The following is a 14,141-nucleotide window of genomic DNA, read 5'->3' on the forward strand; positions in this document are numbered from 1 at the left end:
CCCGCGGGGAGGACGGCCGCTGCGTGTCCTCGGAGCCCGGCTGTGGCGCCGTGCTCTGTCCCTCGTCCCTCCCGCAGCCTGGCTCTGCGGCTCGCTCTCGGGGAGGCCCACGCGGAAGGGTCGAGAGCCGCCCGGGCAACCTGCTGAGACACTGTCTCTCCCAAAAGCCCCGGAGAGCTGAGTGCGGTGGGTTTGGCTGTCGTCTCGGCCACTCGGGGGATGAGGCGGAAGGATCTTGGCCAACAGAGTGGGACCCCGACTCAAAAAACAAAGATAAGGTCAGAACCAAGCTAGGGGGCTGTATTCGCCTCCAGTGGAGACGCCTGTGTGCTCAGCACCAGAAACTTCCAGGCTCGGAGGGAGGGAAGTCGAGATTTGGGGCCGGGGTCAAAGTTCCTCGAGCTCCCTCCCTCCGCTGGTCATGCCCAGGTGCCTGAAGTCAGCCCTTCCAGAGGCTGCTTTGAGCAGCCAGTCTGAATCCGGAGAGCAGCTGGGCCTCTGACCCTGATCTGCGCTACTGCCCCTCCACCCCCATGGTCTGATCTGACCCCTGGGTGGGCCGGAGAACAAGCTTCTCCCTGCCAGGCAGGTCCTGTGGCCAGGGACACTGTCCTGGGTGCCTGCTGCCCACCTACCCACCCCATCTGCTCAGGAAGTGCCATGGACTTGGCAGCCACGGGCAGCAGGACACTGGCCGTCCTGATCAGACACCACCTCACAGCGTCTCGTCTGGGGCTCCTGCTGGCCCGTGAGGACCCAGGGCTCACGTGTGTCTTTCTTCTTGGGTGGCCAGAGGGGGCTGTGTTGCCCCAGGGACCACCCAATTGTGAGGGTCCTAGCAAGTTCTGCCTCCAGTTCCCTTTGCAGCCTGGACTGGTCCCTCACTCTCTGGACCTGCTCTCTGCTTCTGTTAAAGCAGATGGTCTTGGGGCCCTCAGATGGGCTCACCTCTGGTCCACCTTCTGCGTTTGCAGAAACAAGGCACGGCTGATCCGTACTGGTGCAAAGTGGTGAGTGGGTGTCCAGGTTCTGGGTTTGAGTGCCGACAGCTCCATGACCCAGCCTGGGCGAGTCCGGTCACCACTCTGAATCTCAGTATCCTTTTCTGCAAAATGGGTGGTAACTGTCCCTACCTCATAGGGCTGTACTGAGGGAAGAACAGAGGGACAGGGGAGAGCATGGTGCCTGGCACGCGCCTGGTGACTGTGGTGACAATGACAGTGCCAGAGGGGCATGGAGCGATTGTCAGCTGGTGCTTCAGGAAGAGACCAGGGCGGCTGGAGCCCCAGACCAGACGCAGAAGCAACCGGGCAGGATTTGGATGGGGGAAGGAAGCAGATGGAAGGGAACGGACTGATGTCAGGAGGCAGGGATGTCAGTGGCATCAAGACCCTGGTGGGGACAGCCAGAGCAGGGTGACTCCCTCATGGAGGGGATAGTCCAGGGGCTGGATGGACACACTGGTGCTGAGCTGAGCCCATGCTAGTGCTAGGTGCTCAGCAAGGAGCAGGAAAATCAGAAGGGAATCCTGCTGGAACAGACGTCAGGGGCTTCCCTGGCCACCAGGGGTCCCCACTGTCCTGCTGTATGGAACTCCGGAGTTTGTTTTGTTTTTAGAGCAGCTTTGCTGTAGTGGCTATGATCGCTGGAGCCCAGCAGGCGAGGCTGCGGTGGCCGGGAGCGGCCACTGCACTCCAGTCTGAGCGACAGAGTGAGACTCCAACGCGAAAAAACAAAACAAAGCAAAAGAGATACCGCTCCTATGATTTGTAAACAGTGCTCAGTTGCTGAGAACGTCCATGTGCCTCCTGACAACCCTTCAGTGCAGATATTCTCATTCCGACGCTACAGATGAGCAGGACACCCGGGAGACTGGACAGGAGTGAGAGGCGTCTGCCAGAGCATGCCTTCTGGCCTCTCCAATTCCCCTCTCCCGCTCTCTGAGAGAGGACAGCGAGGTCAGAGGTCACATCCCGTGTGTTCCTCTCCAGTGCAAGTGTAGGTGAGAGAAGGCCTGAGGGAAGGCAGGTCATTGTGGCAGCAGACCCCTTCTCCCCCTGGCTTGCTTTCTAAATGGTTTTGTTTTGTTTGTTTATTGGTTACACCGGTAGCCCCTCCTTGCAATGTTATGGCTATGTAAACATTGTTAAGCTCCTGAGTAAGCTGTGTCCGGCCCTTTGTGTTTCCTGGAGTTATTAATAGTTTTTTTTCCCCTCATGGGATTCCGTCTCCTATGTAACTGTTATGTGTTGTGTGTGTTACATGCTATATATGTATGTAACATTACCCTGATCCCCTAAAACCCATGCCCATCGTCAGTCACTCCCCATTTCCCACAATCACACATCTCATTCCTGGCTCCATGGATTTTTTTATTCTGGACATTTCATATAAATGGAATCATGAAAGCCATGACTGGCTTCTTTCACTTAGCATCATGTTTTCAAGGTTCATCCGTGGAGTAGCATTATGACATGTAACAGCATTTCATTCCTTTTGTGTGGCTGAGTGATATTCAATTGTGTAGACATGCTGCATTTTATTTATCCCCTCATCCATTGATGGGCATTTGGGTTGCTTCCACTTTTTGGTTATGGATGGTTCTGCTACGAGCATTCATGTTCGAGTTTTTGTGTGGATGTATGTTTTCATTTCTCTTGGGAAATGCTCACTGGAGTATTTGGGATTTCCGATGTTTGGATTTGGGATGTTCAGTTGATAAGCACCTAAATCAAATACCCAAGAGCTGAAAAATTTCAAAATCCGCAACACTTCTGGTCCCAATCATTTCAAATAGGGGATAGTCAACCTATACATAGGATTGGAATTATGAAGTCATAGAGTAACCCTATATTTAACATTTTAGACTGTTTTCCAAAGAAGCTGCACCATTTCATATTCCCACCAGAGAGGTACGCGTGCTCCAAATTTCCCACATTCTCACTAACTCCTGTTAGTTTGTTTATTGTATTCTAGGCATCCTGGTGGTGTGAAGTGGTATCTCATTGTGGTTTTGATTTGATTTCCCTAGTGACTAGTGATGTTGAATCTCTTTTCCTGTACTTATTGACCATCTGTATCTCTTCTTTGGAAAAATGTCTACTCAGACCTTTGGCTTTTTAGATAGAGTTGCATGTCTTTTTATTGAGTTGTAAGAGTTCTTTACATATTCTAGTTACAAGTCCTTTCTCAGATTTGCAAACATTTTCTCCCATTCTGTGGGTTGTTGTCTTTTCACTGTTTATGAAATGGTTTGTAGCACATGTTTTAAATTTTGATGATGTCCAATTCATCTCTATTTTTTCCCTTTTGTCATTTGTGCTTTAGTGTCATATGTAAGAAGATGTTTTCTAACCCAAGACCACAAAGATTTACTCCTAATATTTTCTTCTGAGATTTTCTTTTACAGTTTGGCTCTTATACTTATGTCTGTGATCCAGCTTGTGTTACCTTTTGTGTATAGTGTGAGTTAGGGATCCAATTGTATTCTTGTGTGTGTGGCTATCCGGTTGGCCCAGCATCATTTGTTGAAAAGACTATTCTATTTTGTCTCAGCATGTGATTTTCAGGTTGAAAGGCAATTGACCATAAAACTGAGGACTTATTTCTGGACTCTCCATTCTATTCCATTGATCTGTAGGTCTAGCCTTACTCGGTATCTCACAGTCTTGATTACTGCAGCTTTGCAGTAGTTTTTTATTTTTATTTTATTTTTATTTTTTTGAGTTGGAGTCTCACTCTGTCGCCCAGACTGGAGTGCAGTGGCCGCTCCCGGCCACCGCAGCCTCAACCTGCTGGGCTCCGGCGATCCTTCCGCCTCAGCCTTCCAAGTAGCCGGAATTACAGGCAAGCGCTACCACGCCCGGCTGATTTTTTAATTTATTGTAGAGATGAGGTCTTGCTGCCCAGGCGGGTCTCGAACCCACAGGCTCAGGCAATCCACTCGCCAAAGGCGCAGGATTACAGGCTGAGCCACTGAGCCCGGCTTGCAGTAGTTTTTTAATTAGGAAGTGTGAGTCTTCCAACTCTTGTTTTTTTCTTTTCAAGGTTTTTATAGTATTTTGGTTCCCTTGCATTTTCACATGAATTTTAGAATTAGCTTGTCAATTTCTGCAAAGAAGCCAGGTGAGATTTTGATGGGGTTTATATTGACTCTGTAGACCCTTTTGGGGTATATTGCCAATTTAACAACGGTAAGTCTTCTGTTTCATGAACATGGGACGTCTTTCTATTTATTTAGATTCTCTTTAATCTCTTTCCAAAGCATTTTCTAGTTTTTAGAGTTCATATTTTATAGTTTTTTCATCAAATTTATTCTTAAGCATATGCATTATTTTTTATTATGTTGTAAATGGAATTATTTAATTTTTTAGATTGCTCAGTGTTAGTAAACAGAAACACAATAGTTTTTATTTCTTTTTATAAAACATTGACCTTGTATCCTACATCCTTGTTGAACCATTTTATTAGTTCTAATAGTTTTTATTGGGTTCCTTAGGATTCTATATATGTTATCTGCAAATAAGGATAGTTTTACTTCTTTTCCAATCTGGGTGTGCTTCATTATTTTTGTTGCCTAATTGCTGCCCTGGCTAGAACCCCCAATACAATGTTGAAATGAAAGTGGTGAGAATGGACACTCTTCTTTTGTTCCTGATCATAGATGAAAATCAGTAGACAGATTTTCTTCATAAAGTGATGATAGCTGAGGGTTTTTAAAATAGATATTCTACATCAGTTTGAGGAAGATCATTTTTATTCTAAGTTTGTTGAGGCTTTTAAAAAAATTATTAAAGATATTGGGTCTTTCAAATGTTTTTTTTGCATCTATTGAATTATGTGGCTTTTGTCCTTTACTCTATTGATGTGGTGGATTACACTGATTGATTTTAAACCAACCTTGCATTCTTGTGATGAATCCCACTTGGTCATGGTGTTGTATCCTTTTATGTGTTGCTGGATTCCATTTGCTAGTATACTATTGTTGAGAATATTTTAATTTATATTTATAACTGTTACTTCTTTCCCCCAATGTTTCAACAGATCTGTGAAATACCTATCAATACTACTTTCTGAATACTCTGGATAGATCACATAAAGTCTCTAAGTCCCAATTCCCTCCCTTGGTGGACTCCTTCCCACTGCCTTCAGATTTCCTGCTCTATTTTTATTTTTATTTTTTTTTTGAGTTGGAGTCTCACTCTGTCACTCAGACTGGAGTGCACACTCTCAGCCACCGCAGCCTCGACCTGCTGGGCTCCGGTGATCCTTCTGCCTCAGCCTTCCAAGTAGCTGGAACTTCAGGCGCGTGCTACCATGCCCGGCTAATCTTTTTGATTTATTGTAGAGATGAGCTCTCGCCAAGTTGCCTAGGCAGGTCCTGCTCTATTTTGAATGGCTCACCTCTCAGCCTGATGCTCAGCTGTCACCCTGGGACCTTCTTCATGCCTCTTTTGTTTGGTTCCACTCTTTCTTGACTCTATGACTTACACTTTCGTAGTTTATTTTTCTCCTTTTGTCAAAGCATGTTCTCTGGCAGTTTACTGAGAAGGGGACTGTGATAAGGCAAGGCTCTGTGTCTGTGAATGTCTGAAAAAGTCTTCATTCTTTTCTTAGACTTGATTGATGGCTTGATGGGATTTAGAGTTCTACATTTAAAATCATTGTCAGAATTTTGAAGACTTTGCTCCATGTCTTCCAGTCTCCAGTGATATGGTCCCTTTGATTATGGCCCCCCTGGTCACCTAGTGTTCTTGTGTTTCACACAACGTGGCCTTGGCACAGGCCTCTGTCCAGTCCAGGGATTGGTGGGCACTCGTGGATCCTTCAGGTCAGCTTCATGATTTTCAATCTGAGGAATCTTCTAAGATTATTGCTTTGACATTTTCCCCACTCTACCTTTCTCTGTCATCTCTCTCTTTTTATTTTTTATTTTTTGAGTCTGGGTCTCTCTCTCTCTCTCTCTCTGTCACCCAGGTTGGAGTGCAGTGGCATGCATGATCACCATTCACCGCACCCTCGGCCTCCTGGGTTCAGGCAATCCTCCTGCCTCAGCCTCTCGAGTAGCTGGGACTAGAGACACACACCACTACACCTGGCTAATATGTTTATTTTTTGTAGAGGTGAGGTCTCACTGTGTTGCCCAGGCTAGTCTCGAACTCCTGGACTCAGGTGATCTCCCACCTTGGCCTCCAGCAGTGGTGGGATGACAGATGTGAGCCACTGTACCTGGTTTCTCTCTCTGGAACCTCTGTAAGATGGATGCTGCACTTTAGAATCGAGCTTCTGATTTTCTTACTTCTTTCCACTCCCAATTTCCATTTCTATATATTTTTTAGCCTAAAAGCTGGGTGATGGCCTCAGCTCCATCTAATCCTCTTGTTAAATTTTTCCTTTTGACAATCATACCTAATTTGAAGACCTCTTTCTCAATCTTGGATTCCTTTTCATAGCCCCTGGTTTTATGGGCCCAGTCTTCTATATCTCTAAAGTTCTTGTTGTGGTTGCTTTTGTTTTTTTTTTTTGAGTTGGGGTCACACTCTGTTGCCCATGCTGGAGTACAGTGGTACGATTATGGCCCACTGCAGCTTCCCCCCGGGTTCAAAGGATCCTCCCGCCTCAGCCTCCTGAGTAACTGGGACTACAGATATGTGCTACTATGCCCAGCTAATTTTTTTATTTTTATAGAGACAGGGTCTCGCTATGTTGCCCAGGCTGGTCTCAATCTCCTAGGCTCAAGCAACCCTCCCACCTCAGCCTCTCAAAGTCCTGGGATTGCAGGTGTGAACCACCATGCCTGGCCTCTTTGTGGTTCCATTTTTTTTTTTTTGAGTTGGAATCTTACTCTGTTGTCCAAGCTGGAGTGCAGTGGCACACTCACGGCCACTGCAGCCTCGTCCTGCTGGGCTCAGGAGATCCTTCCACCTCAGCCTTCCAAGTAGCCGGAACAACAGGCACATGCCACCACTCCCAGCTAATTTTTTTGATTTATCGTAGAGATGAGGTCTCACCAACTTGTCTAGGCTGGTCTCAAACCCGTGGACTTAGGAAATCCTCTCACTTTGGCCTCCCAAAGTTCTGGGATTATAGCCATGAGCCACCATGCTCAGCCTGTGGTTTCATTTTTTTTTTTTGAGTTGGAGTCTCACTCTGTCACCCAGACTGGAGTGCAGTGGCCACTCCCGGCCACCGCAGCCTCGACCTGCTGGGCTCCGGCGATCCTTCCGCCTCAGCCTTCCAAGTAGCTGGAACTACAGGCGCGCGCTTCCATGCCCGGCTCATTTTTTAAAATTTTATTGTAGAGATGAGGTCTCGCCAAGTTGCCCAGGTGGGTCTCAAACCAGCGGGCTCAGGCAATCCACTCCCCTTGGCCTCCCAAAGCGCAGGATTACAGGCTGAGCCACGGAGCCCGGCCTATGGCTTCATATTTTTTTTTTTGAGTTGGAGTCTCACTCTGTCGCTCCATTTTTAAGAGTGAGATTCCAGCAGGCTGATTGGAGGCTTGGAGGGGAGGACTGAAGAGCCTCTTAGGAAGGTTAAGCAATGAACTTTCCTCTTTGGTAAGGGACCTCAGTGTCAAAATCTGGAGCCTTTCTTGGGCCATTCAGTGTCTGTATAGAGGAGTCTCCAATCTGCTGTTGGGGAAATGGGGGGGTGATGGGAGTCCACTTCCCCTGCACTCCCCAAATCTGGAGCCTCTCAGGACCCACCTTGCTAAGGGCAGATCTGTCTGCACACAAGCGTCACCCCCTGCAGAAGGACCCTGGGGCCACAAGCTCAGCCTCTGCAGATTCAAAGGGAGGCAGGAGGGGCTCAGACTGGTTTGACTTGTTTAGTTTCCCTCCCCCAAACCCTAGCTAAAACATCATCCCTGTTGCATCCACTCTGCATCCTCCAGTGTTGGTTGAAATCTCCCTCGGCCAGGCACGGCGACTCGCGCCTGTCCTTCCAGCACTTTGGAAGGCCCAGGTGGGAGGATTGCTTGAGCCCAGGAGTTCAAGACCAGCCCGGGAAACGTAGCGAGACCTCGTCTCTACAAAAAACACAAACGTTCGCCAGGCGTGGTAGTGCACACCTGTAGTCACAGCTACTCGGGAGGCTGAGGCGGGAGGCTCACCTGAGTCCAGGAAGTCAAATCTGCGGTGAGCCGTGACCGTGCCACTGCTCTCCCGCCTGGGTGACAGAGCGGCACTCCAATGCAAAAAGAGAAAGAAACCTGCCTCCTCGGCTACCCTGTTCCCTGTTTTCTTGGCTTTGTGGCTGTGACTTTTTCCCCTCGATTCCCATTTTCCTCCACCCATCTCTTCCCCCTTCCCCGTTACTTTATGGGATTGGGGGAAGGAGTGACTTGAGTGGGCGTGGCCTGCCCACTGGGTGGCGCTCTTGCGTGGGCGAGGCCGGCCCGCTGGGTGGCGCTCTCGAGTGGGCGTGGCCGGTCCCTGGGTGGAGCTCTTGTGTGGGCGTGGCCTGCCCCGGGAGGAGCTCTTGCGTGGGCGTGGCCTGCCCGCTGGGTGGCGCTCTCGAGTGGGCGTGGCCGGTCCCTGGGTGGAGCTCTTCCGTGGGCGTGACCTGCCCCTGGGAGGAGCTCTTGCGTGGGCGTGGCCTGCCCGCTGGGTGGAGCTCTTGAGTGGGCGTGGCCTGCCCGCTGGGTGGCGCTCTCGAGTGGGCGTGGCCGGCCCGCTGGGTGGCGCTCTCGAGTGGGCGTGGCCGGTCCCTGGGTGGAGCTCTTGTGTGGGCGTGGCCTGCCCCTGGGAGGAGCTCTTGCGTGGGCGTGGCCTGCCCCTGGGAGGAGCTCTTGCGTGGGCGTGGCCTGCTCGCTGGGTGGAGCTCGAGGCCCCTTGGGGTTCCACCCCAAGCAGGAGGTGTTCCGGGTCCATCGTGGGCCCGGTCCCCGGGGGGAGGTGCTGGCCCACCCCAGGGCCGGGGAGCCAGGTCCCCACCCGCCCTGGCTGATTCCAGCCTCTCTGCCTTCCAGAACATGCCCAACGTCCGGGATCACGACGCCTCTGTCTACCTTCGCCTCCAAGGGGATGCCTTGTCCGTGGGGGGCTATGAATCCAACCCCATCTTCTGGGAGGAGGTAAGAAGCCGAGGGCCAGGGTCCTCGGCAGGGCAGGAGGGGGGCTTGGGCTGCGTCTCAGCACGGAGAGGGCCCGTTCCAGGGAGCCGCCCCTCCCGGAGCTCCTCAGAGGCACGGCTGAGAAATGCAGGCTCCCCGGGCCCCGGCCAGCTCAAGGCCGCCCTACTCCGAGCCCCGAAGATCCCGGTACATGGACACGTCCAGCACCAGGGTGGGTGGCGGCTCGGCCCGAAATGCCAACAGTCAGAGGCTGCACGGTGTGAGTGGTGGCTTCAGATCATGAGAACAGCGTCCTTTGTCAGCAGATGACACTGTGCCCAGCCCCCCACCAGCTGCGCTGCGGTGGCATCTCGCCCTCCCCCAGGCTGCCCGCCCGGCAGCTTCTGGGACTGAGGGCAGGCCCCGTGGCACCCACAGCCCCTCCTGTGTGAGGGGGGACCCACAAGACCCAGAATTACCTTTTGGAGGGCAGGTCCCTTGTAGGACGGGCGTCCCGGCTAGGTGAGTGTTCTAGGAACCCATTGGCATCAGTGGTCCAGCTAGTGTTGCTGTGAGAGGCGGCGTTCAGCCTCCGTGAGTTTTTTTGGAGATTCTTGCAGCACGTCTGCCCATTTCGTGATGGGTGATTTACGAGCGCACCTGCCCACACCACGCTGAGTGTTCAGCAGTTTTTGACTCAAATGGCAGGACCCCTGTGCCCCCTCCCTATTCACCCAATCTCATCCTGTGTTGTCCTGGATGGAAAAAGTCCTTAGAGGGAAACGTTTTTGCCGATGTGAAAGAGGTAAAACAAAACAAAAAAACAGCAGAAGGACTAAAAGGCATCAAAATTGACGTGTTCAAAATTGTTTTGAGCAGTGGCAAAAAGTCTCAATAGGTGTATTGCATCAAACGGAGAAGACTTGAAAGGTGACCGAAGTTTAGACAGGTAAAAGTAAATACATAATTTTTCAATAAATAATTCTCGATTTTGGGGGTCCCTGCCCCATATGTATACATTTAGTTTTCAAACTGAATGACTAAATGACAACTTTGGGCTAAATTCAAGCTTTTCTTTCTGGAGAAAGAAGGGGACTAAGATAAAAGTCCCTGTCTCAGGATGCTTATATTTTGGTGGGGAGACATGAAATAAACAAATACCCACTCAGTTCTGGCTGGCGATTGTGCTCTGAATAAAGTGAACAGGTTAACGTCCAGCCTGGCAGACTGGAGCAGAAGGATATCTTTTAGGTGCGTGGTCAGAGCAGGATTTTATAAAGGGGCTGTCCCAGCACAGCCCTCACCGAGGGAACAAGTCGGCACAGGCGGGTCTGGGCGAGGAGATTCCCCAGTGAGAGATGTCAGCCCTGAGCTCAGATCAGGCTCGTGCTTCCCAAGGAGCTGAGGGTCAGAGTGACCAGTGGTGAGGAAGGCCGGGCAGCACACGCAGGGCTCTGGGTGGTGGTGAGCCGTGGGTGGTGTGATTGAGCAAGCATGGTGTGATCCAGGATGGCCGTTGAAGCGGGAGAACCAGCCAGAGGCCGCGGCCACAGTCAAGGCCAGAGCAGGTGGGGCTTGAGCCAGGGCAGTCGGGACAGCAGAGAGGTCTCGCTGATGGGTTGGCAGGGGGGAGACCAATTAAAAAGGCCCCACGGGTGACCACCAGCCCTTTGACTCATGTGACTTAGTGGAGGCTGGCCTAGGCCTCCACCTGGCCGAGAGTCTGGGCGGCCATCAGAAGGGAAGGTTTGGGCCGGGCGTGGTGGCTCACAACTGTAATCCCAGTGCTTTGGGAGGCTCACTTGAGCCCAGGAGCTCAAGACCAGCCTGGGCGACATAGCAAGACTTTGTCTCTACAAAAAAGAGAAAAATTAGCCAGACATGGTGACATGCCCCAGTAGTCTCAGCTACTTGGGAGGCTGAGGCGGGAGGATCACCTGAGCCCAGCAGGTCGAGGCTGCGGTGGCTGTGATCGTGCCATGATCCAGCTGGGCAACAGAGTGAGACTCCGACTCAAAAAAAAGGTGGTGGGGGGCAGGTCTGTCCCGGGGAAGCGTGCCCTTCCTGGGGCCACAGGAGACAGTCCCTGCCCTGTGTCACCAGGTGTCAGACAAGTTTGCCTTTGGCCTCTTTGACCTGGACTGGGACGTGTTCACCCAGCACATCGAAGGCGCCATCAACCGGGTCCCTGTGCTGGAGAGTACAGGGATCAAATCCACGGTCTGCGGCCCGGGTGAGTGGGGTGGGGCATCCCCGGTCCCTTCCGGCTGCTGATCGTTGGCAGCAGCGCCCCAGGCTGCGGCTGGCCTGTGCCCGGCCTGGGGCCTGGGGTGGCCCTGGGCGTCAGGCGTTGCTTTCATTCCTGTCTGTGGAAGAGAGCTTTGAGCTTAGAGAGGGTGCGACGTGTCCCCAGCACACAGCCAGGGGGCTTCCTGCCCCTAGTGTGAAGCTTGACTTCCCAGCCTGGGCTCTTCTTCCTCCCTAGACTCCTCCCTGGGACTTGGGGTTTTCATCTGTGGAATAGGCAGGGCGGGCCAGAAAGGGAAGGGCTGAGACCTTCCCTGGTGCAGGGCTCTGCCCTTCCGCTCCCAGGGAACCTGGCCACGGCTGGGACCCCAGGTCGTCGGCCTCACCCTGTGCTATGCGACCTCTGCCGCCAGCACCGAGCAGGGAAAGACTCCTATACCAAGACTCCTCACCTCCCGCCTCCCTGTTGGACCCCTGGGAGCTGGGTATCGACAGCCGTGGGACCCTGAGCCAGACGTTTCGGAGCCGAGTGGGGTCTGTCCCAGAGCTCCCACGGACCCCAGCGTTCGTTCACGGGGGTGTTCGTTCTACATTCACTGCCGAGTGGACAGCACCTTGACACTCTCAGACTGGGACTTCCGCCCAGGGCCAGTAGTTGGGTGCTCTGACAGGGAGGTCTGGGGTGGTGCGGCCACAGCCTGAGGATACAGGGTGGGCAGCTGGAGGAGGGACCACCCAGCGGAGCCCTGAGGGGTGAGCAGGGCTGCAGGATAAGAGTTCTGGCCCTGGGGGCAGCAGGCGGACACAGGCGGGGGGCAGAGACCCCTCCCCATCATGGTCGCAGCGGAATTGCACGGGTATTCCCCCCTCCTTCCTGGTGGGGGAACCCTGCCCCCACTTCACGACTGTGGCGAGAGAGCGTCAGAAAGGTAGTGTTGTTCCCAAGGAAGCTTCGTCCTGGGGCCCAGTCGAGTCCCTTTGTGCCTTGGTGTTGCCGTCCGAGAAATGGGCAGCCTGGGACGAGAAGCCACAAGCACAGAGCAGGGCCTGGGCAGGGTGGACAGCAGGGGGCAGAGAGGCCAAGGGGCTTCCACAGGCTGCAGGGGAGCCCGGGGCCCGATGGGAGTGGGCGTGGGTCCCAGCACCAAGGAGCCGTGGCCCGCCGGAGTCCGGCTTTCTTGTTCGGGTCCTAGGGACACCTTTGGCATGAGGTACAGCCAAAGAGAAGCAGACGGAGCCTCGGGCGGCCACCGAGGGGGACAGGAATGAGTGGCTGGGGGCTGTGACTCACTGCCCACCCCCCTTCCCGCTACTCCGCCCCCAGCTTGCGTGGGACTGGCGGTGACACACACAGGCCGGGAAGAGTCCCCCGGGGTACAGGCAGCCGGCGGCTCCCTCGTTTTAATTAGACCGGGCAGCCGTCACTCCCCACGAAGCCTTATTTTGGGAAGATGAGCAGGGAGAACGTTTTGCATCTGGGCTCTCGGCCGGTGGGCGGTGTCATGGGGAGGCCAGTGTGGCTCCTTGCCGGACATGGTCGGTGGCCTTGGGCTCCAGAGAGCAAGGAGATCCAGGTCCATCTGATTTAGGGGGAGCTTTGGAGGGGTGCAGAACACTCGTTCCCAGATGGCGGAGATCAGAGTCACTGGCGGGGAGGGGTAGTCTATACCTGGCCTGTCCACACTGTCCCGAGGCCCCGTGTGTCCTCGGGTGGCTCAGTGGCGCCTGAGTCACTTTTATTACTCTTTATTTATCTGTAGAGATGAGGTCTTGCTATGTTGCTCAGTCTGGCCTTGAACTTCTGGGCTCAAGCAGTCCTCCTGCCTCAGCCTCCGAAAGTGCTGGGATTATACCCATGAGCCACCACGCCTGGCCTTGTTTATTTATTTACTAATTCATTCATTCATCTTATGTATTTATTTTTTGTAGAGATGGGGTCTTGCTATGTTGCCCGGGCTGGTCTTGAACTCCTGGGCTCAAGTAATTCCTCCTGCCTCGGCCTCCCAAAGTTCTGGGATTACGGATGTACATCACCGTGCCTGGTTAATTTTTTCTTTTTTTTTTTTTGTAGAGATGGGGGTCTCGCTATGTTGCCCAGGCTGGTCTCGAACCCCTGGCCTCAAGCAATCTTCCCATCTCGGCCTCCCCAAGTGCCAGGATTGCAGGTGTGAACCTCTGTGCCTGGCCTGAGTCACTCGTTAGACATCTGAGCGACCCTTTCCCTGCACCTACCCTCCTGCTGGCTATCTCCCTACATTCCCTGGGAGGCGAACTTCTTTTCTGCCGTCCCGGGCCTGGAAACAGTTCTGTCACCCACAAGCGCTCACTGGGCCACCCCCACATGGAACCTGGCTCACCCCTTCTGTCCACCCCGCCATCGCTCTCTCCAGAGCCTCCTGTCTCTCATCCAGATGCCTCTGCTCTGGCCTCCTGCACGGCCCCTTACAACCCAGCTCACAAAGGCCTGGGGGTCCTCAGGGCTTCTCGGAGGAAGCAGCCCCACCTTCCCTGAGACCCCGCCCTCGAGATGGCCCCTCTCCCCCACCTGCCTCCACAGCCCCCAGCCCACGAGCCCAATCTCCCCCTGAAGTTTGGGGGTTCCGCCCAGGTCCCTGTGACTGGGCGCTTCCTCTGCTCAGAGGGTCGGGCCTGACCACCCTCCAGGGATGGGATGACGCTTGCTCTGAGTCCTGTGAAGAGTCCCAGGCGGGCGTGAATCTCCCATTCCCAAAGCCCATCCCACCCCCGAGAGCATGGCCCACCCCATTGTGTTTTCTTTTTTTTCTGAGTTGGAGTCTCACTCCGTCGCCCAGACTGGAGTGCAGTGGCCACTCCC

At 53.2% G+C, this 14,141-nt stretch overlaps 1 protein-coding gene across 1 annotated transcript in view; it reads left to right on the forward strand.

Moving 5' to 3' along the window:
- SARDH (sarcosine dehydrogenase) overlaps positions 1–14,141 on the forward strand; it is a 77,120-nt gene that overhangs the window by 7,510 nt on the left and 55,469 nt on the right. The window contains exons 6-7 of the mRNA XM_008070798.2: positions 8,975–9,079; positions 11,162–11,291. Coding sequence (XP_008068989.1) covers positions 8,975–9,079; positions 11,162–11,291 — 235 coding nt within the window. The remainder of the gene's footprint in view (positions 1–8,974; positions 9,080–11,161; positions 11,292–14,141) is intronic.

Source organism: Carlito syrichta, unplaced genomic scaffold (genome assembly GCF_000164805.1).
Source record: "Carlito syrichta isolate Samal-C Ts95f unplaced genomic scaffold, Tarsius_syrichta-2.0.1 Scaffold314018, whole genome shotgun sequence".
NCBI lineage: Eukaryota > Metazoa > Chordata > Mammalia > Primates > Tarsiidae > Carlito > Carlito syrichta.